Source organism: Schistocerca cancellata, chromosome 4 (genome assembly GCF_023864275.1).
Source record: "Schistocerca cancellata isolate TAMUIC-IGC-003103 chromosome 4, iqSchCanc2.1, whole genome shotgun sequence".
Classification (NCBI taxonomy): Eukaryota; Metazoa; Arthropoda; class Insecta; order Orthoptera; family Acrididae; genus Schistocerca; species Schistocerca cancellata.
Window position 1 is genome coordinate 18,405,255 of NC_064629.1, and position 27,580 is coordinate 18,432,834.

The 27,580-nt window shown below is 41.3% G+C and overlaps 1 protein-coding gene across 6 annotated transcripts in view; it reads left to right on the forward strand.

Moving 5' to 3' along the window:
* The window catches only part of LOC126184790 (band 7 protein AGAP004871-like), a 489,046-nt gene that overhangs the window by 426,230 nt on the left and 35,236 nt on the right, over positions 1 to 27,580 (forward strand). For all 6 annotated transcript variants that reach the window (XM_049927367.1, XM_049927368.1, XM_049927366.1 and 3 more), the window contains one exon: positions 14,027 to 14,124. In XM_049927367.1, coding sequence (XP_049783324.1) covers positions 14,027 to 14,124 — 98 coding nt within the window. The remainder of the gene's footprint in view (positions 1 to 14,026; positions 14,125 to 27,580) is intronic.

Below are 27,580 nucleotides of genomic sequence, written 5' to 3' on the forward strand. Positions count from 1 at the left end.
TATCCAGGTGCGAGTCGGTTGCACATCCCCAACGTTCAATACCGTAATTAAGAAATGGATAAACTGTTCGATAGTTTACTGATTTTAAGGTTTGACTTGGAACTACTTTTGCCAGTTGGCTTATCAATGCAACCTACTGCTGATTTTTCTTGCATACAGAATAAATGTGATTTACCCAACAAAGACTTTTGTCCAGGTGGACACGAAGTAACATATCTGTTTTTACTGACATAATTCCACATATATAGTTTATTTCAACCTCATGAGAACCAGTTTTTTTAAATGTTAGTAGCTAAGATTTACTGATGTTAGCGTTTAGGCACTGGCGTAGAAAATATGTGGTTGCTTCTGATACACCCCCAGTTGCAACTGGCTGTAATGCCTCAAAATCATTCTTGTAAAATAAGCGGAAGGTGTAATCAGCATAACTTACAATATGTGATTTAAAGGTTTGAGCCGGGCGGAGTGGCCGTGTGGTTCTAGGCGCTACAGTCTGGAGCCGAGCGACCGCTACGGTCGCAGGTTCGAATCCTGCCTCGGACATGGATGTGTGTGATGTCCTTAGGTTGGTTAGGTTTAATTAGTTCTAAGTTCTAGGCGACTGATGACCTCAGAAGTTAAGGCCCATAGTGCTCAGAGCCATTTGAACCATTTTTGAAGGGTTGAGTCATGTCATTGACATGTCCGCCCCAGTAGCTGAGTGGTCAGCGTGACGTATTGCCGTCCTCCGGGCCCGGGTTCGATTCCCGGCTGGGTCGGAGATTTTCTCCGCTCAGGGACTGGGTGTTGTGTTGTGTTCATCATCATTTCATCCCCATCCGGCGTGCAGGTCGCCCAATGTGGCGCCGAATGTAATAAGACCTGCGCCAAGGCGGCCGGACCTGCCCCGCGAGGGGCCTCCCGGCCAATGACGCCAAACGCTCATCATCATCATGTCATTGACATCCTCTAAGAAGAGAAAGGGACCAAGGATTGACCCCTGCAGCATCTTTATCTCTATAAGACGGGAAATCTATGAATTTATAATCTATTTTGCATGAAATTTTAGTACACTTATTGCGAGTTGTTAAGTTTATGGATTGTAACTGCAAAGATGAGTCTTTGATGTTGTATACCTTCAATTTCTTAATGAGTAGCCCTTGGCTGACCGAGTCAAAGGCTTTTGAAAGACCTAAGAATATGCCCATTGTCTTCATTCCTTCTAGGAGGTTGTACACTTTACGGAGAAATTCAGTCACTGCAGTTGTTGTTCAGCGATCTTCCCTAAAACCATGCTGTTTTTCTGTTAAGAAAATTTTGGAGCCTCTTTTGCACCTCCCTTCTTATGCACTGGTTTAACAATGCTTGTTTATCGACTACTAGGATGAATGTTTTCCCTAATACTACAGTTTGTGAGGTAGGTTAGTGGTTTAACTATTTCTCCTATGCATTTTTAACTACAGCACTTGACATACCATCCCATCCATCTGAGTGTGTGTTCGTTAATGTGAGGATTACCTTGCTTATTTCAGTTTCATTAACCTCTTCAAATTCAAAATCCACTGTTTGAGAGAGTTTATTTGATACGTTTCTTTCTGTCAGCATGTTTCTTTTTCTATTTACCCATACATGTTTTGGCACCTATGTGTCATCTTCTGGGGGTTTAGATTTATTTATGTAAAATATGATACAAAGTTCGTCGTTGTTTTCCAGTTTTAGGCCTAACAACTACAATATTTGCATTTTGTTTAGATCAAACAGTTACAGGGGGACCTGCAGTTTGACACGGGCTCTCAACCACGCAGCAACGGGTTGAACCATACACATCTGGATTTTTAGTCTGTCAGTTGGCCACAGAACCACACTCCTTCGAGGTACTGGCCATTAAAGTGTCGGGTACACAATCGAATCAGAGGTATCTAGACATATATTAGTGGCCATAAACTGGAGTGCGTCCGTCATTCGCCTTTATGACGGCTTGAACTCTGCTGGGGCGTGTGAACCTCTGTGGACGAATGCCACCCTATTGTTCCTCAAGAGCCGAGACCAGAGAAGGTAGTAATGTTGGACGTTGGGGTCTGGAACGAAGTCAGCTTTCTGATTCATTCAAAAGGTGTTCCACTGAGGTCACGTTGGGACCCAGGGCACGCCAGTCCATTTCAGGAAAGCTGTCGTCCACAAAGCATTGTCTTACAGATGATGCGTAATTACAGGGTGGATTTGCTGATACCAATAAATCTTCTTCTCCAGACTGTTCCTCTACCATACGGAGCACACAATGCTGTAAAATATGTTCATATCTTTCCACTTTTAGCATTTTCTTCACCGCAGTAAGGGACCCCATACCCGTAACACCTTCATTTCCATACTACATATTACAGGTAACATTCTCTAGTCATTTGTCAAACCTGAAACCTTCCATCAGATTGCCAATTCAAGTGTCACTTAGCATTGACTTCAGGAATGTGTGGCTTATGAAGAGCTGCTGGACCACTGTGTCCCATTATTTTTAAATTTCTGTGCACAGTCACTGTGCTAGCTGGACTGCTATAGCGCTTTGGAACTCATGAGTGATTCCTTGTGCTGGTTTCTTGTGACTTTTTACAACCACCCTTCGAAATGCTCGACGGTCCCTGTCCGTCAGTACATAGGGTCTACTGGTCTTGGTTTAGCTGTGGTTGTTCAAGTTTCCAACTCACAACCACATCGCCAATAGTCGACTTGGGCAGCTCCAGAAGGCTTGAAATGTCTCTGATAGATCTGTTACCCAGGTGACATCCAGTGACTAGTCTCATGTTCGAAGCCACTGAGCTGTCCTGACCGAGTTATTCTGGTGCTACTGCTCCTCCACTGACAACACTTGTTCAATGCCTCCTTCTGTGCTGGAGGCACGCCACATCTTGTTTTCAAATATTTTGTTTTTTAAACTTTGTCACACTTTTGATATGCGGTGAGCTGACAAAAGTCATGGAATACATCCCAATATCGTGTCGGACATCCTTTTGCCCAGCATAGAGCAGCAAGTCGACGTGGCATGGACTCAACAAATCGTCGGAAGTCCTCTACAGAAATATTGCTGCGTCAACAGCCGTCTGTAATTGCGAAAGTGTTGCTGGTGCTGGATGTTGTGCACGAACTGACCTCTCGATTATGTCCTATAAACGTTCGACGGGATTCATGTCAGGTGATGTGGGTGTCCAGACCATTCTCTCACATTGTCCAGAATGCCCTCCAAGCCAATTGCGAACAATTATGGCCCAGTGACATGGCACATTATCATTCATAAAAATTCTTTCGTTGTTCGGGACACAGAGTGCATGAATGGCTGCAAATTGTCTCCAAGTAACCGAACGTAATCATTTCCGTTTCTGGTTCAGCTGGACCAGATGACCCAATCCATTTCATGCAAACGCAGCCCACATCATTATGGAACCACCGCCAGCTTACACAGTGTCTTGTTGACAACTTGGGTCCATGGCTTCGTGAACCTACGCCTCACTCGAACCTTACCATCAGCTCTTACCAACTGCTGAAATTGGAACTCGTGTGACCAGGCCACGGTTTTCCAGTAGTCTAGGTTCCAAGTCCAACCGATAAGGTGACAAGCCCAGGAGAGGTGCTGCAGACAATGTGCTGTTTGCAAAGACACTCGCGTCAGTCTGCTGCCATAGCCCATTAACGCTTAATTTCGCCGCACTGCCCTAATGGATACGTTGGTTGTTTCACACAGTGTTGCTTGTCTGATAGCACTGACAACTCTAAGCAACCACCGCTGCTCTTGGTCGTTAAGTGAAGGCCGTCGGCCACGTGGTGAGAAGTAATGAAATTTGGTATTCTCAGCACACGTGTGACACTGTGGATCTCGGAATTATTAAATTCCATAACGATTTCTGAAATGGAATGTCCCATGCGTCTAGCTCCAAACTATCATTCCGCGTTCAAAGACAGTTAATTCCCGTCATGAGGCCATAATCACGTCAGACGCCACTTCACGTGAATCTCCTGAGTACAAATGACAACTCCGACAATGCACTGCCCTTTTATAACTTGTGTGTGCGATGCTACCGCCATGTGGATATGTACATGTCGCTATCCCATGACTTTTGTCACCACTGTTTATTCCACTGGGTCCTTTCAACGCGTTGTCGTGCTTCCACAAGCTCGTTTCAGTATCGAAACCGCGGTAGAAGATTTAAGTGTACATTTGGACAGTTTTGTGCTTAAGGGTTTATCTGAACACTGTGTGTGTGTTTTTAGGCCCGTGTATAGCTGAAGGTGTCTATTTCCTGCTGTTGCGTTGCTACTGAAACGTCTGCTCCACATTTCACGCCTGGCAAATCAGTGCTCACAGTGCTTTCAAACGTATATGGTGTACCTATATGTAGGTAAAAGTATTTTTGAATCAGTTTCTTTCCTGTGCTGCTAACATTATAAGCCCGTTTTTTCCGAGCAGGGGCGTGTCTCATTCGCTTGCACGTCAGCAAAGGGAAAGGTCGTAATATAATCAAAGCTAGTCCTTGCAGTTTGCAGCACGCACCGCTAAACCGACTTTCTGGCTGCGTCCTTATTTCGAACTGCAATATCCATTTAAGTTCGCATACTCCTGTTATGATACCTGATTTATTTGTTACGTTGGCGTCCCGTTCCTGGGTCATTCGTTTGTATTTTTTGGTACACCAGAGGGCTGAACTTGTGATTGCAGTCATAATAGTACCGTAACATTCACAGACAATTGCCTATTTACTGTAAAAAGGGAAGAGCACCATTTGATGACCATTCTGTAACGACCGCCTTTTCAGAATCTGTTGACACATCCGAAAGTCTGTTACATGTGGCACTTTAACACAGCAGCTATCTTCAAACCAGATCACCTGAAAACGTGTTTTCAGGCTCCTGCACAGCTGGAGTGTCTATTTCCTGCTGTTGTGTTGCTCCTGAAACGTCCGCTCCACATTTCACGCATGGCAGAGCAGCGCTCATAGGGCTTTCAAACGAATATAGTGTGGTTCGGGGATTCACACAGATCACAGTGTACACATGCAGTCTGCATGTGGGATCCCTCAGAAAACTATAATGCTTCTCTTGCTTGAACATCTGTTTGCTGATATTAACAGGAAAAGTTATATTTCTGTGTACTGCACTCAGAACACAGAACAAGTAGGGGAGAACACATTATGAAAAATTAAGCTTTTGACGGTAATTCAAAACATCATTAGTAGGAGACTATAGTTACTGAGGATATTTAAGGTGGAATGGATTCAGAGGAATGACCATTGTTAGATAGGTGCTTTGCTATTCATGGGGTGCAATCTCCAGGTCAGTCGTAACTCGTAAGAAGTACTGGTCAATGTAAAATAACTCTGCCAAACGAATCACGGAAGTGAATGGTAGGAATTAAGATCATACTGCCAGCAGCATTAGTGATGATGATGATGATAATTGGTTTTGCCGACCGTTGTGGACGAGCGGTTCTATGCGCTTCAGTCTGGAGCCGCGCGACCGCTACGGTCGCAGGTTCGAATCCTGCCTCTGGCATGGATGTGTGTGATGTCCTTAGGTTAGTTAGGTTTAAGTAGTTCCAAGTTATAGGGGACTGATGACCTCAGACGTAAAGTCCCATAGTGCTCAGAGCCATTTGAACCATTTGATGATTGATTTGTGAGGCGCTCAACTGCGCGGTCATCAGTGCCCGTACAAGTCCCAATTTGTACACAGTCCAATTTTTACACAGTCCAATCTAGCCACTGTCACGAATGGTGGTGGTGGTGGTGGTGGTGGTAGTGGTGATGAAATTCAGAGGACAACACAAACACCCAGTCCCTGGGCAGAGAAAATCCCCAACCAGTAACAGTAGTGAAACTGTCATTCACCATAAGATATATAGGGTTTCCGTCTATAAGATGAAAGGAATCTCCAGAGGCACCAACATACAGCTCAAGAACTCATATGATCTCATTTCTGTACAGCAGCTGTCTAGGAACAATTTCACATTGCATCGAGATCCTCACATCTGAATTATGGATTCCTCACCACACCATCAACCTAGTCCATCTACAGATGTGCAGTTTTTACATGTCCCACACTCTGCATGTAAGCACCACCTAGGGATGCACAGGTTATGGTTCGACCTTCGAGTAGCCCGTCGTATCTAACGAATTCTAAGTGCAATACACCATAGAGAGGTGTATTTAAAATTTTTGCGCCCATAGGGCCCTCAAAAAAGATGCTTTAAATCATAACTGTATAATGTTTAAATCATAATTTACTTTTACTACAGATGTAGTGCTAGACCTATCGAAGTCGAATTAGCAATATTTGTTTGTGAAAAATTTGTCTACGTTGCCAAGCGTAGACATTAGCTTCTCGCTCTCTCTCTTTTCCGTCGCTAATTTCCGAAATCCCGCTCTTAATTTGGCACGTTTGGTTTTGTCACTCTTGTTAATTTTAAAGACACATATGAAATTGTCAACCAACACCAGTACAAAGGAAAATTAAGTTTGTAAATGAAATGTAACCTGTTTAAAATCGTACCACACGAGCACGAAGTTTTTCACTTTAAACACGACAGTGATAACTAACTGACTAGCTTGGATTACTTGACCGAACTGTGCTATGAAATAAAATAAAGACAAGAACGACCATGTAGAATAATTTAATTTCATTGGAGCTTCTTTCTTTATTCCCAATGAACGGAAGTAAGAAGCTGACAGCTCGGAATAACAACGTTTCAGAGCTAGTATTGTCGACTGTTGTTCTGATAGCTTACTGTAAAATACTATTGAACCATTTCATAAACACGATTCCAGACGGAAATTGAGTATTTGAAGTTACCTTTAGTCACCAAGTAAACTGATAATATTTCAAAGCTTGTATTGTCGATTTTCGTTCTTATGGCATGCTTAAACTACCAAATTATTTGACAGTATTAATAATTTTTGTCATTGTAAGAGCACTTACTTTAAAACGTAAAATGTTGAATTAATACTGTACCAAAAATGCCGCCCCCTAAAGCTAGGCCCGTGCCTAGTGGGCCTATATGTAAATCCGCCTTGGGAACGTCTGTGATCTGCAGGTCAGCCTTCTCAATCTCTAGAGAAGAGGAATCATTCTTCTGCTGAGAACCCTGACGTGGGTGCACTGATTGTAATGATAGCGTAACCAAGCAAGGTTTTAACCAATGCATTGTAACAATATGATCATTCCTGTAGTGGTTTGCAACAGCATTGTTGAGACAATAAGTTATAAGTCTCCGAATGAGTCTTTCAATGTTTAATGGAAAATGCACTGTTTTGCACTTCTTGGCAGATTAGAAGTGTATATTTGACCTGGTCTCAGACCCTGAACCTTGCTTTCAGCGATCAATTTTCTTACCAGCTAGTTACCCTGGCAGACAACCTACCCTCCCAGCTTCACTTCTACCAATAGCTGTGTCTTCCCTCTCAAAGTTCACAGTTCTCATGAATACCTTGTGGGGCAAACTGTCCTGTAAGAAATGATATTGGGTAGTGAGGAGAAATTGTGAGAGTGAATCAAGAGTCGTGCTTCTTCATCTCATCTGTAAGAGCGTGGCCAGTGAAAGGTGAGGTTCCAGGTTCAGGTCCTTACACGGTGTATAGTTGTAATCTACAATGAAGTTTCAACTTGTATGTCAATGGCAAAATGGATGGACAAAAGTGATAAATAGTGAGTGGCAATGAGTGGAGCAAAGGGATCACCAATGCTGCACATCCTTCCAGCACTGTGAACAAGATGTTGTGCATTCCAAGTGCTTGCTGGTAGAAAATTGTCCCTTAACTCATGGCTTCCTTTTATAATAAGACAATCAAACAGAATATAATAAGTCATTGTGTGTCACATATGTGAATGGTTGAATGCTGCCACTGTCGGTGTGTTGTAGATCCAAATAGTTGAGCCGTATGTGCATTATTACTTTATATTAGCATTAGGTGTCAAGATTTTAAAATCATTGTCTGTTCGAAATTTTTGATAAAAAATGTATCCATTCTTTATATCTAAAAATGTACTAAAAGCAGTTTAGCTACCTATGCCCTTAAACTACCTGCTGCCACAAGATGTAAATCAGTTAGCTACCAAGCTGGTTATTCCTTGTCTTAGATTGTCTTGGTGCACTAGGATGCTGTATTGTTAATGAGACAAACACCTCTGTTCTTAGACACCAACTTCATGAAGGTGACTGCAGATTTGATATAACACTGCTCTGTTTCACATGCATTTCATTGTTCAAAAGCATACATCATGAAATTGAAGTGTTGGACATTTCACTGGCATGCTCTTTCTGTGACCGAACAACTTCTTTCCTACCATCAACTCTTCAGGTTACAATATCTAGTAAATCATATTTTTGAGACGTGTACCACTTTTACTCATATTGAAATAGATGCTAGTGCTAAACACTATTTCAGGAACTTAAGTGATTAAGAAATGCATGTTGCCTGTCAGTAATATGCTTATTTATCTATTTGGCAGATTTGAATGTACAAGCAGGATTAGTGTTGGTGTTAACATTAATGATCACACGCATTACTTGATTATCAAGGTATATCACTTTTAAATGCATAGCATCATACATAATTACACATTTTGTACCTACTGTACAGTGTACCTACACTCATTTTATTTCTAGTCTACCATAAATATGAACACATCTTGAATTTACTACACATTATAATTCCATTAAACTGTATGATTATTTTCATTTTTCTTGCAATTATTATGTATTCATTGACTGAGTGAAAAGGTCTTTCTGTAAGCCATATTTTTATTGTTTGCTTAAATGTCTCTTTGAAGCTAATGTTTAAAATAAAAATGCTATGCAGCTCTATAGTTTTATTGCCATACAAGCAGTGCTGCTTTCTAGTTCGGCTGTGTCATTTTGTGAAACTCTTAACTTTGTACTGTTTCTGATAGCATGGTACGAATATCTTCATTGTTATTGAACTTGTTTTTATGTTCCCATGCAAATACTAGTATATGTTTCTGAGAATCAGTATAGCTGAATTTAATTTGCTGGTTAAAGGAAGCAGTGTGGTCTTTCAACAGCAAACAGTGTCTACGGTGAGACCTAAGAACTTTGTCTTTTGAACTACATTCATATACAGTTCTTATAGTTGTGGATTCATTTATTCTTCTTCTGATGTTACTAAAATTGTTGTTTCAGTTTCCTCTTCACTGAGAATTAGCCTATTGGTTCCTAGACACTGAGTGAGTGACTCAACTAGGAATTTCCTTTTTGTTATGATATCAAGTAAATTAGTGCCAATGGTCATGCTAGTGGTGTCATCTGCAAAAAGAATCATTTCCCTTTCATAGTTAAGCCATAAGTCGTGTATATATCTCAGAAACAACAGGGCTACTAATATGCTGCGTTATGGTTACACCATGGCTTATTTGTTGAAATTATGATAAATATTTCTTTTGTTCAAGTTGCATTTCTGCTGCTTGTTTCCTATTTTTCAGCTATGATTTAGTGATATTCAGAGATGTTTCTCATATCCCATAGTGATCAAGTTTCCTTAATTAGTTGAGAAGAATAACATTCTTCCCCTTCCTGTCGTAATACTGAACGAGGTGTCCTGTATACAAAATTTTGTGCAATTTTTGCTGTTATAGCAGAGAAAAGAACTTAAATGTGTGGAGATGTACAAAACTTTGATGGGATTTATAAAGTTATACCTGAATGTAAGCCATAAATAAAATAAAAAAGATCACAGGAAACCCACACACATTTTTTCCATTCTGCTCAAACATGTGTGCTGCTCACACAGACTGAACAGGACAGTCTGCAAACTATTTTGTGTTTTCATCATTCCATCACTTGCTTTCATGAATATCACATACTATGATGTGAAAAATAGGACACTGTAATTGGGAGGGAATTCCTAACTTTGTGTAAACACACACAAGAAAAAAATGTGCATGACATAAAAATATTTTCTGTAACATTGTGCTGCATTCATCTGTAGGTAGAGTAGTTGATACTAGCGTTAAAGGACAATGAAACATTTCTGTAGAACAGTGTCACTCAAAAGCAACATGCAGCCTACTATTGTTCTGTGTGCAGATACCAACTGAGTCAGTGCAGTTGTCCACTTTCTAAGAAAAGTGGCTCATGGCTGAAACTAATGGCTGCTCTATTGGATGTCAGCTGAGTTTTTATCAATGCTACTTTGTGTTGGTGCAGACCAGCTTCCACTGCTGTAGTACTGGAGGGGTCATCTGACATATCAGAGGAATTGCCTTTGATTATTGCTCCAGGCTCCTTCATTTAGGGCTTCCCTGTTGCTGTTGTTGTAGCACATGACAACTGAAGTTTGTATACAGACAAGTTTCTTGTCTGAATAAAAATGAGTGGAACTTAACAATATTAATAAAATGTTGGATCCTCCTCCTCCTCCACCACCACCACCACCACCACCACCACCACCACCACCACCACCATTACAACAAATCAGCTGATTCTGAACTAATGCTGAATATTTACTATTTTTATAGCTGAGCTGTGTCAGCTGTTTCCATTCCATTCCATTTTATGAATATGCCAAAAGTAAAATTTTATATACTTGTTAGATGACCCATATTATTTAAGTACATGAAATACTGTGGTTGAGATGAGAAACATCTGCAGAAGTCTATATCTATGGGGGAAGTCGATTATTGTGCCCAAAGTAGTTATAAAATTTTATTGTAATCAAATAGGAAACTTACAAGATGATCATCTTTCGACATAGTCTCCTTGCATTTTAGCACACTTGGTCCATTGTTGTACAAGCTTCCTGATGCCCTCATAAAAGAATGTTCTCGGTTGAGCTGCAAGCCAGGGTTGCACCACTTCTTTCACTGCTTCATCAGAGGCAAATCGATGGCCCCTTTTGCCTGTTTGAGTGGACCAAACAAGTGATGGTCAGAAGGGGCAAGATTGGGACTATATGGAGGATGATCCAGTACTTCAAATTTGAGTTTCTGGAGCCTTTTGGCAGTGTGGGCCGCAGTGTGTGGACAGGCACTGTTGTGCAACAACACAACACCTTTTGACAGCAATCCTCAGCATTTGCTTTGAGTTGCAGGCTTTAGCCTGGCAGTAAGCATCTCACTGTAACATACACTGTTTATTGTTGTGCCCCTTTCCACATAATGTTCCAATACTGGACCTTGTGTGTCCCAAAAATCCGAAGCATCAGTTTTCCTGCAGATGGTTGGGTCTTGAACTTTTTCATGTGTGGTGAATTTGGATGTTTCCATTCCATACTCTGCCATTTACTCTCCAGCTCATAATGATGGATCCATGTTTTGTCACCAGTAATGATCCTGTCTAAGAAGTTGCCCCCTTCGTTACTATAGTGATCCAAATGTTTTTTGCAGATGTCCAAGTGTGTTTGTTTATACAACTGTCTGAGTTGTTTTGGGACCCATCTTGCACAAACTTTATGAAACCCAAGTCTCTTGTGGATGATTTCGTAGGCAGAACCATGAGTAATTTGCAGATGATGTGCCACTTTGTCAATAGTTAATAGTCTGTCTAAGATAATCATTTCACATGAACGCTCAATGGTTTCTTCATTTGTGGCGGTAAACAGTCATCCAGCTCCTTCATCGTGCTTAACACTTGTGCGACCATTTCAGAATTTTTCAAGCCATTCGTAGACAATAAACTGTGGCAAAACACTGTTCCCGTACTGTACCGAAAGTCTTCCATGAATTTCACCCCTTGATACACCTTCCGACCAGAAAAAACGGATCACCGAACGTTGTTGCTCTTCTTTGGCGGAGCACCCATCTGTTTCCCCACATCTCCTGTTGGGAAACATACTACAGCATAAATTGTATTAAATCATGTGCAGAACATACTTGACTAATGGTATATGGTGGAGATATTACAAGATAAACTGAACTTCTGTATCAACATCTGTGCCTGGAAAATCACTGTGAAATGCCCATAATATAGTACCTCTTATTACATAATACATTGAGGTGACAAAATGTCATAGGATAGTGATATGCACGTATACAGATGGTGGTAGTTTTGCATGCACAAGGTATAAAAGGGCAGTCCATTGGCACAGCTGTCATTTGTACTCACGTGATTTCTGTGAAAACATTTCTGACATGATTATGATTGCTCAGTGGGAATTAACAGAATGGTAGTTGGAGTTAGATGCATGGGACATTCCATTTTGGAAATCATAAAGGAATTCAGTAGTCTGAGATGCACAGTGTCAAGAGTGTGCTGATAATACCAAATTGCAAGCATTACCTCTCACCACAAAAAATGCAGTAGCCAACAGCCTTCACTTAACAACTGAGAACACCAGTGTTTGTGTAGAGTTTTCAGTGCTAACAGACAAGCAACTCCTTGTGAAATAACTTCAGAAATCAATGTGGTACTTGTAACGAATGTATCCATTAGAACAGTGTGGCAGCAGATGACCAATGTGAGTGTCTTTGCTAAAAGTGCAACATGGGCTGCAACATCTCTCCTGGGCTTGAGACCATATCAGTTGGACCCTAGACTAGTGAAAAACATTGGCCTGATCATGAGTCCCAATTTCTGTTGGCATGAGCTAATGGTAGGGTTAAAGTGCAGTGCAGTGCAGTGCAGATCGCACAAAGCCATGGATCCTAGTTGTAACAAGGCATTTTCCAAGCTCGTGGTAGCTCCATAAATGTGTGGATTCTGTTTACATGGAATGAACTGGGTCCTCTGGTCCAACTGAACTGATCATTGACTGGAAATGGTCATGTTTGTTTACTTGAGGATTATTTGCAGCCGTTCGTAAACTTCATGTCCCCAAACAACGATGGAAGTTATATTTATGACAATGAACCATGTCAGCGTGTTGCAGTTGTTTGCAATTGGTTTGAAGAACATTTGGCCAATTTGAATGAATGATTTAGTCACCCAGATTGCCAGACATGGACCCCATTGAACAATTATGGAACATTATCGAGAGGTCAGTTTGTGCACAACATCCTGTGCTGGCAACACTTTCACGATTATGGACAGCTATACAGGCAGCGTGGCTCAATATTTCTGCAAGGGACATCCAATGACTTGTTGAGTTCATGCCATGTCAAGTTGCTGCACTATGCCAGGCAAAAGGAGGTCTGATATGATATCAGGGGATATCCAATAACTTTTATCACCTCAGTGTAAATTAAGGCTTGTTCCTGTTCTGCTCACAGATGAGGCGTGGACAAGATGATTGCCCACAGGTTTCAGTGTGAGCTACTATTAATTAATTCTTATCTTCACAGTCTCTGTGTTACAAGAAACTGTACAATCTGCACTCAGTGGGTAAACATAGTGGGTAAATCCTGAGCTCTGTAGCAGTATTATTAGAACTGAAAAGCCCTCTCATAGTTTAGGTGGGTGGAAACCTTAGTCACAGACTTCACTGAATGTACGATAACATAGACTGTGACCTTTTTATGCTTGCACCATAGATTGAAAGCTACATATTATTTAAGAAGTTAATTAACTGTGTAAACAACTTTGTGTGCAGTTCCAGGTTGCAAAAGGAGTTTTGTTGTTAGTTAGTTAGTTAGTTAGTTAGTTAGTTATCCAGTCTACCAACCTAATCTTCAGAATTCTTCAGTAACACTGCATTTCAAGAAGTTCTATCCTCTTCCTGTCCGAACTGTATATCATCCATATTTCACTTCCATACACAGCTGCACTCCAAACAAATGCCTTCAGAAAAGACTTCCTAAACACTTACATTTATATTAGATATTGACAGCAGTGAAAACCAAAAGGCACAAACCATTATTATAGTTGAAGAAACAATTTTGGGAAGGATGTTTGTGTACTTTCTTGTGTCTCTTGAAGCTGCTAATCATTATTAAGTTTTCTATTTTGGTGGAAGTTTTATGCCACAAAGCTAATGGGTGTGATTACTGTGCATTATTTGTGCTTGAATTTTTATAATTTTGGTTTAAAGATTGAGAGAAGGGAGATTCCCGAAATGTACACTCAGAATTTTGTTTTTAGTCTCTTTTTTTAAAATTGTACATGTATGATTTGTTGCAGATCCAGAGCCTGTGGGTTGCATTGAAGTGTTAGCCACAGCATTCTCAATTCTGCTTCTCATTCTCACCTTTCCAGTTGCAATTTTCATGAGCTACAAGGTAAGCGTCTTAAAGGAATGTTAAGTTCAGCTGAACTATAATAGATAGTGTATCATACTGTAAAACACAAACAACAGCACGGCCACAATGAACCAAAGTTTATTATTCCTTTACATACAGGTTAACAACAGTGGAGAACATAGGCACAAATACATATATAAACAGTCCAGGCACTGATAAAAGCAGTTACAGACAGTAAGTATGAACAAAATAAAAGAGCAAGAACCTGCTGTACTGTGCTTGTACAAAGGAAGGCTCCGTTTGACAGTGCGGAGGATGCCATGCCTTGTGCACAAGTCATATGGCTCAGGCAGCCTCTGGTGTCAGGCCCACACATATGCCATTGACAGAATATTCGAAGTGTAGCACGCCAGCAGCCTGGTCCTACAACACATAGTTAAGTATCACATGCAGGGTCATACCACTTCTGCTCCCTTGGGGAAAAGGTGTTCCTCTGATGCAGGCCATAGCATGACTGTTGAAACATCCATGGCCTCTGCAGCAGATGCATCAGGTGATGATGGTTGTGGTAGCAGAAGAGTCTGGGCCAGAACTAGTGAATAAGGGTGGAAGTGGCATGGCTGTGAACACACACAGCAGTTGCTCCCCTGTGAAGGACCAGTGACAATGGTGCTGGTAGCATCTTGAGGGTTCCTTGACATGGTGGAACTGTGCTGACATGCAGGCACTGGCCGCTCAGTTAGGGGCACCAGTGTTGCTGCTGTTGAAGGGCCCGAAGGCATTGGCCTAGCCAGTGGCAAAATCACCTGTAGGAGCAAAGCATTGTGTGAAGGCGTGGCAGCAGGGGCCAGGAGCACTGGATCCCATAGGAGAGGCACATCACAGTGATATCCACAAGGAATGTGTGTCCACCCATGCACCATGGATGCCCTGTGGGCCAGGGAAAGTGATGAGGGAGGAGGTGGAGGTGACGGCATTGGACCATTAGCTCTTGCCAGGGCATGAGGACACAACTGGTCCTGATGGTGTGCCACCAGCCTATCACTGATGCACACCATACAGAGACGGTGACCACAGCAGCTGTGGTCCACTTTGGTCGTTGGCTGCGCCCTTGAGCCCAGACCACGGAGCCTGTAGTGAACCATGACAAGGAGCAAGCTGACACTGGTGGAGCAGAATGAGAATATGCTGGAGAGTGTGCGGCTGGCAACCATTGACATCTCAGCTGGACCCAGATCCCCCATTGGTGTAAACCTGTAGGAACTCTAGAAGAGTGTCAAGGCATTGTCCATGGAGGAGTCTGCAACGTAATTTTTCATTTGAACCTTGAATGTGTGGATGAGATGTTCTGCCTCACCATTACATTGGGGGTGAAAAGGAAGAGCAGTTACGTGTCAAATACCTTGATGGGCGCAAAGATTATGGAAGGCCCGAGACAAACTGTGGACAGTTATCCATCACAAGTTGTTGTTGTTGTGGTCTTCAGTCCTGAGACTGGTTTGATGCAGCTCTCCATGCTACTCTATCCTGTGCAAGCTTCTTCATCTCCCAGTATCTACTGCAACCTACATCCTTCTGAATCTGCTTAGTGTATTCATCTCTTGGTCTCCCTCTACGATTTTTACCCTCCACACTGCCCTCCAATGCTAAATTTGTGATCCCTTGATGCCTCAAAACATGTCCTACCAACCGATCCCTTCTTCTAGTCAAGTTGTGCCACAAACTCCTCTTCTCCCCAATCCTATTCAATACCTCCTCATTAGTTACGTGATCTACCCATCTAATCTTCAGCATTCTTCTGTAGCACCACATTTCGAAAGCTTCTATTCTCTTCTTGTCCAAACTAGTTATCGTCCATGTTTCACTTCCATACATGGCTACACTCCACACAAATACTTTCAGAAATGACTTCCTGACACTTAAATCTATACTCGATGTTAACAAATTCCTCTTCTTGAGAAACGCTTTCCTTGCCATTGCCAGTCTACATTTTATATCCTCTCTACTTCGACCATCATCGGTTATTTTACTCCCTAAATAGCAAAACTCCTTTACTACTTTAAGTGTCTCATTTCCTAATCTAATTCCCTCAGCATCACCCGACTTAATTTGACTACATTCCATTATCCTCGTTTTGCTTTTGTTGATGTTCATCTTATATCCTCCTTTCAAGACACTGTCCATTCCGTTCAGCTGCTCTTCCAAGTCCTTTGCTGTCTCTGACAGAATTACAATGTCATCGGCAAACCTCAAAGTTTTTACTTCTTCTCCATGAATTTTAATACCTACTCCGAGTTTTTCTTTTGTTTCCTTTACTGCTTGCTCAATATACAGATTGAATAACATTGGGGAGAGGCTACAACCCTGTCTTACTCCTTTCCCAACCACTGTTTCCCTTTCATGTCCCTTGACTCTTATAACTATCATCTGGTTTCTGTACAAACTGTAAATAGCCTTTCGCTCCCTGTATTTTACCCCTGCCACCTTCAGAATTTGAAAGAGAGTATTCCAGTTAACATTGTCAAAAGCTTTCTCTAAGTCTACAAATGCTAGAAACGTAGGTTTGCCTTTTCTTAATCTTTCTTCTAAGATAAGTCGTAAGGTCAGTATTGCCTCACGTGTTCCAACATTTCTACGGAATCCAAACTGATCTTCCCCGAGGTCGGCTTCTACCAGTTTTTCCATTCGTCTGTAAAGAATTCGCGTTAGTATTTTGCAGCTGTGACTTATTAAACTGATAGTTCGGTAATTTTCACATCTGTCAACACCTGCTTTCTTTGGGATTGGAATTATTATATTCTTCTTGAAGTCTGAGGGTATTTCTCCTGTCTCATACATCGTGCTCACCAGATGATAGAGTTTTGTCATGACTGGCTCTCCCGAGGCCATCAGTAGTTCAACTGGAATGTTGTCTACTCCCGGGGCCTTGTTTTGACTCAGGTCTTTCAGTGCTCTGTCAAACTCTTCACGCAGTATCATATCTCCCATTTCATCTTCATCTACATCCTCTTCCATTTCCATAATATTGCCCTCAAGTACATTGCGCTTGTATAGACCCTCTATATACTCCTTCCACCTTTCTGCTTTCCCTTCTTTGCTTAGAACTGGGTTTCCATCTGAGCTCTTGATATTCATGCAAGTGGTTCTCTTCTCTCCAAAGGTCTCTCTAATTTTCCTGTAGGCAGTATCTATCTTACCCCTAGTGAGACAAGCCTCTACATCCTTACATTTGTCCTCTAGCCATCCCTGCTTAGCCATTTTGCACTTCCTGTCGATATCATTTTTGAGATGTTTGTATTCCTTTTTGCCTGCTTCATTTACTGCATTTTTATATTTTCTCCTTTCATCAATTAAATTCAATATTTCTTCTGTTACCCAAGTATTTCTATTAGCCCTCGACTTTTTACCTACTTGATCCTCTGCTGCCTTCACTACTTCATCCCTGAGAGCTACCAATTCTTCTTCTACTGTATTTCTTTCCCCCATTCCTGTCACTTGTTCCCTTATGCTCTTCCTGAAACTCTGTACAACCTCTGGTTCTTTCAGTTTATCCAGGTCCCATCTCCTTAAATTCCCACCTTTTTGCAGTTTCTTCAGTTTCAATCTGCAGTTCATAACCAATAGATTGTGGTCAGAATCCACATCTGCCCCAGGAAATGTCTTACAATTTAAAACCTGGTTCCTAAATCTCTGTCTTACCATTATATAATCTATCTGATACCTTGTAGTATCTCCAGGATTCTTCCAGGTATACAACCTTCTTTTATGATTCTTGAACCAAGTGTTGGCTATGATTAAGTTATGCTCTGTGCAAAATTCTACAAGGCGGCTTCCTCTTTAATTCCTTCCCCCCAATCCATATTCACCTACTATGTTTCCTTCTCTCCCTTTTCCTACTGACGAATTCCAGTCACCCATGACTATTAAATTTTCGTCTCCCTTCACTACCTGAATAATTTCTTTTATCTCGTCATACATTTCATCTATTTCTTCATCATCTGCAGAGGTAGTTGGCATCACAAGTATAGAAGACAAACCTTCAGTAGAAAAATTTTTGGTCAGGCCCTGAATCATCATTGCAGCTGATGTCAAAGGACACTAGATGAGATATGGAAATTTAGAGAAACCTTGACAACCAACATTCAGGAAGAATTTAGAAAGGGTCCCACGAAATCAACATGGACACATTCCCACAGATGCTGCAGTGCAGACCACTGAAGAGCATCGCCCGTGGGACCACCTGTTGGCTAGTACACTGAGAGCAGGCTGCGACAAGATGTATAATGTCACCATGATGTGTAGCCAAAACACGTGCTGACAGGCCAATAACTTGGTACGCGAGACCCACCCCCCACGTCCCTGATGTGGGAGCTGAAGCACATCTCGCAATAGGGTGACCAGGATCACAATCCTAGGCAACAGCCCATCAATAGCTAAGAAATCAACACAATCTAATACTGAAAGGCTGTGACTAAGGTCAAAATAATTAAGCAGAAGATCAGAAGGCCTGCCCAGAGTCCTGTCCAGCCAACTTTACTGAACGAGGTGAACAACTTGATGCAAAACCGGTTTGGCAGTGACAGCAGCTGCAATTTGGGTGCCCCTAATAGGGAATACTTCCACTGTATGTTGCTCCTCAATATCTAAATGAAAACAAAGTAGTTAATCCTGATCAAAAGTAGGATCTGGTTTCATCAGAAGCTGGGACAGCACATTGACACTGGCATGTTGTGTGGTAGGCCACAAGAGTATTTCATAGTTTTAGCAAGACATAGACAAGGGCCAACACTGAAGGTGATGTGCTACTTTGTTGGGCAACGAAACAGATGGATTAAACAACAAAACCAAGGGCTTTGGATCAGTAATGAGGTGGAACTTAGACTTGTACAAGAACACGTGAAACTTTTTGAGTGTTTAGAAGATAGCAGACACTTCCTTTTCAACTTGGGAGTAGTGCTGCTCAGTGGAGTTGAGCGTTTCTGATGTGTAAGCTGTCGGACGTTCAGAACCATCCTCATATTGATGATGTGCGAGAATGGTCCCGAGTCCATACTGAGAGGTATTTGAAGCCAAAACCAGGTTGTGACCAGACAATGAGCAGAATGTAATTTATATTTAAAAAGTGTGAGGCTACTGGCAGGTCAGCATCCACTGAAAAGGAACAGTCTTGTGGAGTAACTTGTGGAGGGGATGGGCGAACACACCTGCACCCAAAATAAATTTGTGGTAGTAAGCAATGTCACCTAAAAATGTTTGGAGTTCTGTGACATTGATAGAATGAGGCAGAGCTGAGACCATGGTAACATGACAATGTAAAGGCTTAAACCATCCCGAGAAACTTCAAACCTGAAATACACAATGGATTTGCTGAAACTAGGCCAAGTTGGATTTCAACGGTGCAGTATGTAAGACTGTGAACGAGGTGAGTAAGTTACGTAAATGCTCTCCGGGATGCACCCATCACAACAATGTGATTGAGGTAGCTGATGCACTCTGGAATGGTCATCATCAAAAAACATGGAAAATTGCCAGGCTGCTTGCCACACCAAACAGGAGGCAACAGTACTGGTACAACCTGAAGGGCATGTTAATCACAAGGAGCCATTTAGAATCCTCATCCAATGATACCTGTAAATAGGCTTCAGATTAATCAGTTTTGGAGAAAAACTGGTCCCTGGTGAGTTCAACCAGTAACTTGTCTGGACGAGGCAAAGGACAGGTGTCAATGATAGATTGAGCATTAACTGGAACTTTAAAGTTGCTACAAATGCAAAGATGACCAGTCAGTTTTTTAACAATCACAAGGGAGGTAAACCATTCTCTCAATGTAATAGGCTGTATGACCCCCAACAACATCAGCCTGTCTAGTTCCATTTCACTTGATCACACAAAGCCACTGGAAGATGGCACACACAGAAAAAACGGCCATGTCATAGGTTTCAGGGTAACGTGTGCCACAAAATTAGTGGCACAAGCTAATCCATCTGAGAAAAAAAGACGAGAACTCGGAAGACAGAGTATCTAATTGCTGGTAAGGGTGCCGGCTGGAAACAAGGTGCACCACATATAAAATGGAAAACCAAAAGCATTGAAAAACATCCAGACTGAACAAATTTGAAGTACCGGCATCATCCACTACCAAATAAGTTAAGGAACAAACCATAGATTTATACATAGTTGGAGCCATAACTTGCCCCAAAATTGGAATATGCTGTTGTTGTAACTCACCAAATGTCCAGTAACTGGAGACAACACGGGAGACCCAAATCCATATAGGTTTACGAGTTCAGTAAAGCACCCGTGTCCACTTGTAGTCTGAGCACTTTGATAAACAGGTTATGATTCATAAGCACTGGAGACAGAATTAACATCCATGTTCATGTCTGTACGAGGTGGTTGGGAACAACACACAGACGCTATATGTCCTTTTTTCCTACAGTTGTCACAAGTCACCCAGTGCTTAGGGCACACAGCCCTGTCATGTTACACGAAACAGTAGGGCGAGATGAGAGCACGGAGCTGTGGTTGGTTGTCATATCACTATCCAATGTGCTGCAGAGGCCACTTTTGTACAGCTGCCATGCTGCCCTTTCCTGAAAACTGACTGATGCCTGATGACCAAGCCTCAATCTGACCACCAGCAGCATGAGGTACATCAAAAAATTGAGCAATATTCAACACTTCAGCCAAAGATGGATTCTTACACTCTAGTGCACATTGAAACATCTCCTTATCAGGAGTCAACCGGACGATAATATCATGGACAATAGAATCAGCATAGGAATCATGATGATCATCAGTAACAAACTGTCATTTGTGACTGAGGCATGGAGTTTGGCCTCCAAACCCAGTAAGACTGGTGTTTTTTTTATGACAATGCTAGAACTCTACAAGTGCTGCAATGACATGCATGCATTTACAGTGATATTATGGCAATGTACACATTTCATTGAACGAAAATGATACAGGTTCCTGGAGCAGGACTAGCTGGCACAACAGTTGGTAGATCCAAGGAGAAATCCGAGAAAGGAACGAAGCCTTCCACATGATTGCATCAGTGACACTTCTCATATGCCTGCCAGTCTTTGGGCGCATTGTCTTAAGAGTGAAAGGATGACGGGTATGCCGATGGTGTGGAAGCCTGCGAAGTCAGCGTGGCTCCCAACTTTGTGATAGCGACTGTAAGAACCTGCTGCTGCTCGAGGAGAGATTGGATCACTGCCTCCATGGATAGAAGAAATGAAGGAACAACCAAATAGACGGAGCACTTGGAAGTGAACACCACACTTGTCACCAATTCTATCACACTGTAAGACACTACCAACAGCATGACCACAATCAACCAGAGTTAATTCTTCTTCTACTTACAGGCAGACAACAATTGAGAATGTAGATACAAACATAGAAACAATCCAGGTGCTGATATAAGCAGTTGCTGACAATAAGTATCAACACAATATCAGAGCAAGTGCCTCCTGCACCAGGCTTATAAAGAGGAGGGCTCCGGTAGACAACAAGTGATTGCTGTTCCATGTGTGCAAGTCGTGTGGCCCACCGCAGGTGTTTATTCAAAATGAGAGGCTAAGTAGTTTTAATATTAAAAACTGTCAAATGCATGCTCTAATCCCAGAATAGTTGTCATAATGCTTTACCAATGCACAACTGCACTCAGGTAGCTTAGCAGCCATATGCGACTTTGTATCATGTGGAAAGTGAGAAATTTGAGGAAAATAACCAAACAGATGAATAAATAAAAGAATTAAAGTAATTCAAGTCAATGAAAGAAAATTGCACTGAAGAAAGGCCATGAATAATAAAAATGTTAAGATTTAGAATGTGATGGATGTTGAAAGTAAAAGTTGAGAGGGTTATTAGTCACATGACAAAAGATAGAAACTAGAGCAGAAAAATTAAGAATATCACTGCAGTGGGTCGTGATACTTTGGGACAAGTATTGCTGGAGTGCTAAGGGACATGGCAGATGCAATAGGAGAAAGTTACCTTATTGCAGAATGACAAATGGGTGCAGATGCTCTCTCAAGAGCAGGGAAAAAGGGGATTAAAGTATAGGGTAGATTGGATGCTGTGGGCTGACAAAAACAAATAAATTGTAGCTGCAAATGTCTTTTTATTGGACTATGACTAGATAAGTTCTTGGAACCTACTGGACTTGGTGGAAGGCCTGGTGGAAGATTGAACAGGTGATAAGCTATTCCTTAGCACAAAAGAAAATTAAGCATTGTTGAATACATGCTCATATGTGTATTGAAATCGCTGCTAACAAGGAGGAGAATTCAGATGGCACAAAATATACAAACCTCTCGTGACTTGCTATAGAATGTGCCCTGGAATGGGTGGTTGCCCATGTGGCAGATTAAAACTGTCGCTGGATGAGAATTTTGTCTTCCATTGGGCACCGTTCACCAGAAGATGACAAGTGTAACATTCATAAAAACATTGTGGTTTCTGAATACTGCCACCAGCAGTAAACGCTTGAAATGTTTACATTGACACAGACTGTAAATTACAGCAGTGGTGAGAAAAAGAAGATTCTGTGTCATGATTGCTGAAGATTTCAGAGGAAGGTATGTTCAACAATACAGAAATAATTAGGGATAAGATGGTTTCTGGACATGCTATAGACCATTGCTTACACAATATATTTAAAGGTGATGCATCTTTACTACATCTTCTCTGCTGAGTAATATAGACTCACTTAAGACTGGGACTGGGAAGAGCATCTGGTCAAACACAACAATGACAACATTTGGGATTTAAAAGTGTGCCAGAAATGTCAACCAAGGTGAGAAAAGTTACACATGATGAGGAATAGGAAGAGAAAACAGCAAGAGGTTCAGAATGCTAATGATCCCAGATCTCGGTTTTAGTAGGTTTCTTGCATCTATTTAGGAGGTAAGAGACCACTTACAAATTACTGTAAAACAAACTTTCATCAATATAAAAGGTGTAGCATCTGCTCTGTAAAATGTAGATAATAAAATGAAAATCATGAACTGTTGACATATCAATGAAAAGCTCTTGTGTTTTGAGCTGGGTGGCAGTGTCAAAATACTGTGACACTTCGTAGAGTGTCATATGATGATCTTCTGGTGAAGATGATGATAAGTAAGATAGTCTATGAAATGAAATGTTGCATTATTTTAACAGTGTTAACCAAGAGGTTTTGTCAGTAGCATATGCTAGGAAAGTCTACATTCACAATTGACATATAAATCATTCGTCATAAAAAATTTGACTGGTGAATGTGTTAAATGTCAGAAGGAGGCAAGTATTTTCATTAAGAAAGTTAATTCCATTATTAATTTTATAGCTATATTTTTAATGTTTCATTAACTGACATTGCTTTATATAATTCTTATGGTATCATTTCTTTCCTTAAAGGTGTATTTTCAAAAAGACATGAGATATTTCTGCTGTGGGCTATATGGATACTGATTTAATTAGTTCACTCTTTCTTAGTTTTTTTGTCATTATACAATACCACAGCTTATTATTAATGAAGTAGCAGAAGTTTTCTAAAGCTGTAGAGCATTTGAAATGATCAGTTAGGAAATCTGGAAACCAATGGACTTGTGACAGTAACAATATTGAAACTTCCTGGCAGATTAAAACTGTGTGCCAGACCGAGACTCGAACTTGGGACCTTTGCCTTTCGCGGGCATGTTCTCTACCATCTGAGCTACCCAAGCATGACTCACGCCCCATCCTCACAGCTTTACTTCTGCCAGTATCTCGTCTCCTACCTTCCAAACTTCACAGAAGCTCTTCTGCGAACTAGCACTCCTAGAAGAAAGGATATTGCAGAGACGTGGCTTAGCCACAGCCTGAGGGATGTTTTCAGAATCAGATTTTCACTCTGCAGTGGAGTGTGCGCTGATATGAAACTTCCTGGCAGATCAAAACTGTGTGCTGGACTGAGACTCGAAATTGGGACCTTTGCCTTTCGTGGGCAAATGCTCTACTGTCTGAGCTACCCAAGCAAAAACTGTGTGCCGGACCGAGAATTGAACTCGGGACCTTTGCCTTTCGCAGGCAAGTGCTCTACCATCTGAGCCACCCAAGCACAACCCATGCCCCGTCCTCACAGCTTTACTTCTGCCAGTACCTAGTCTCCCAACTTCCAAACTTCTGTGAACCAGAAGAGCTTCTGTGAAGTTTGGAAGGTAGGAGACAAGATACTGGCAGAAGTAAAGCTGTGAGGACGGGGAATGAGTCATGCTTGGGTAGCTCAGATGGTAGAGCACTTGCCCGTGAAAGGCAAAGGTCCCGAGCTCAAATCTCGGTCTGTTGTTGTTGTTGTTGTCTTCAGTCCTGAGACTGGTTTGATGCAGCTCTCCATGCTACTCTATCCTGTGCAAGCTTCTTCATTTCCCAGTACCTACTGCAACCTACATCCTTCTGAATCTGCTTAGTGTATTCATCTCTTGGTCTCCCTCTATGATGTTTACCCTCCACGCTGCCCTCCAATACTAAATTGGTGATCCCTTGATGCCTCAGAACATGTCCTACCAACCGATCCCATCTTCTGGTCAAGTTGTGCCACAAACTCCTCTTCTCCCCAATCCAATTCAATACTTCCTCATTAGTTATGTGATCTAACCATCTAATCTTCAGCATTCTTCTGTAGTACCACATTTCGAAAGCTTCTATTCTCTTCTTGTCCAAACTATTTATCGTCCATGTTTCACTTCCATACATGGCTACGCTCCATACAAATACTTTCAGAAAAGACTTCCTGACACTTAAATCTATACTCGATGTTAACAAATTTCTCTTCTTCAGAAACGCTTTCCTTCCCATTGCCAGTCTACATTTTATATCCTCTCTACCTCGACCATCATCAGTTATTTTGCTCCCCGAATAGCAAAACTCCTTTACTACTTTAAGTGTCTCATTTCCTACTCTAATTCCCTCAGCATCACCTGACTTAATTCGACTACATTCCATTATCCTCATTTTGCTTTTGTTGATGTTCATCTTATATACTCCTCTCAAGACACTGTCCATTCCATTCAACTGCTCTTCCAAGTCCTTTGCTGTTTCTGACAGAATTACAATGTCATCGGCGAACCTCAAAGTTTTTATTCCTTCTCCATGGATTTTAATACCTACTCCGAACTTTTCCTTTGTTTCCTTTACTGCTTGCTTGCAGGCTACAACCCTGTCTCAATCCCTTCCCAACCACTGCTTCCCTTACATGTCCATCGACTCTTATAACTGGCATCTGGTTTCTGTACAAATTGTAAACAGCCTTTCGCTCCCTGTATTTTACCCCTGCCACCTTTAGAATTTGAAAGAGAGTATTCCAAATCCAAACTGATCTTCCCCGAGGTTGGCTTCTACTAGTTTTTCCATTCGTCTGTAAAGAATTCGTGTTAGTATTTTGCAGCTGTGGCTTATTAAACTGATTGTTCGTTAATTTTCATATCTGTCAACACCTGCTTTCTTTGGGATTATAATTATTATATTCTTCTTGAAGTCTGAGGGTATTTCGCCTGTTTCATACATCTTGCTCACCAAGGCCGTCAGTAGTTCCAATGGAATGTCTACTCCGGGGGCCTTGTTTCGACTCAGGTCTTTCAGTGCTCTGTCAAACTCTTCACGCAGTATCGTATCTCCCATTTCATTTTCATCTACATCCTCTTCCATTTCCATAATATTGTCCTCAATTACATCACCCTTGTATAGACCCTCTATATACTCCTTCCACCTTTCTGCTTTCCCTTCTTTGCTTAGAACCAGGTTTCCATCTGAGCTCTTGATATTCATACAAGTTGCTCTCGTTTCTCCAAAGGTCTCTTTAATTTTCCTGTAGGCAGTGTCTATCTTATACCGAGTGATATATGCCTCTTCATCCTTACACTTGTCCTCTAGCCATCCCTGCTTAGCCATTTTGCACTTTCTGTCGATCTCATTTTTGAGACATTTGTATTCCTTTTTGCCTGCTTCATTTATTTCATTTTTATATTTTCTCCTTTCATCAATTAAATTCAATATTTCCTCTGTTACCCAAGGATATCTACTAGCTCTCATCTTTTTACGTATTTGATTCTCTGCTGCCTTCACTATTTCATCTCTCAAAGCTACCCATTCTTCTTGTACTGTATTTCCTTCCCCCGTTCTTGTCAATCATTCCCTAATGCTCTCCCTGAAACTCTGTACAACCTTTGGTTCTTTCAGTTTATCCAGGTCCCATCTCCTTAAATTCCCACCTTTTTGCAGTTTCTTCAATTTTAATCTACAGGTCATAACCAATAGATTGTGGTCAGAGTCCACATCTGCCCCTGGAAATGTCTTACAATTTAAAACCTGGTTCCCAAATCTCTGTCTTACCATTATATAATCTATCTGATACCTTTCAGTATCTCCAGGGTTCTTCCATGTATACAACCTTCTTTCATGATTCTTAAACCAAGTGTTAGCTATGATTAAGTTGTGCTCTGTGCAAAATTCTACCAGGCGGCTTCCTCTTTCATTTCTTAGTCCCAATCCATATCCACCTACTACGTTTCCTTCTCTCCCTTTTCCTACACTCGAATTCCAGTCACCCATGACTATTAAATTTTCATCTCCCTTCACTATCTGAATAATTTCTTTTATTTCATCATACATTTCTTCAATTTCTTCATCATCTGCAGAGCTAGTTGGCATATAAACTTGTACTACTGTAGTAGGTGTGGGCTTCGTATCTGTCTTGGCCACAATAATGCGTTCACTATGCTGTTTGTAGTAGCTTACCCACATTCCTATTTTCCTGTTCATTATTAAACCTACTCCTGCATTACCCCTATTTGATTTCGTGTTTATAACCCTGTAGTCACCTGACCAGAAGTCTTGTTCCTCCTGCCACCGAACTTCACTAATTCCCACTATATCTAACTTTAACCTATCCATTTCCCTTTTTAAATTTTCTAACCTACCTGCCCGGTCTAGAACACAATTTTAATCTCCCAGGAAGTTTCATATCAGTGCACACTCCGTTGCAGAGTGAAAATCTCATTCTGGAACAATATTGAAGCATACATAGAATTTCTACCTCAAATTTTGTCCATGTCAAACCACTGAGAGATTTCCAGTATCTAGTATCCCACATTATATAATACATCAAATTCACAAGTAACCATCCAGATTTAGGTTTCCCACGATTTCCCTAAACTGCTTCAAGCAAGTGGCCAGAATGGGTCCTTTCAAATGCCACATCTGATTTCTTTCTCTAATTTTGAATCGTTCTGAGCTTGGGCTCTGACTCTAATGCCTCGATGCTGATGAGATGAAAAACCCTAACCTCCTTCCTATCTTTTATTGCACACTCTCACAAAATCGACAAAACTGCAAACACCCCTTTCTTGTGTGTTTCCAACTTTTTGTGTTAATCCAAACTTATGTTGATCTATCTCATCAGAGTAAGTAACTCAGTACTATTCAACAATCCAATAGCTGAATTCGAGTAGCACTATAGTTCCTTAGCATCAAA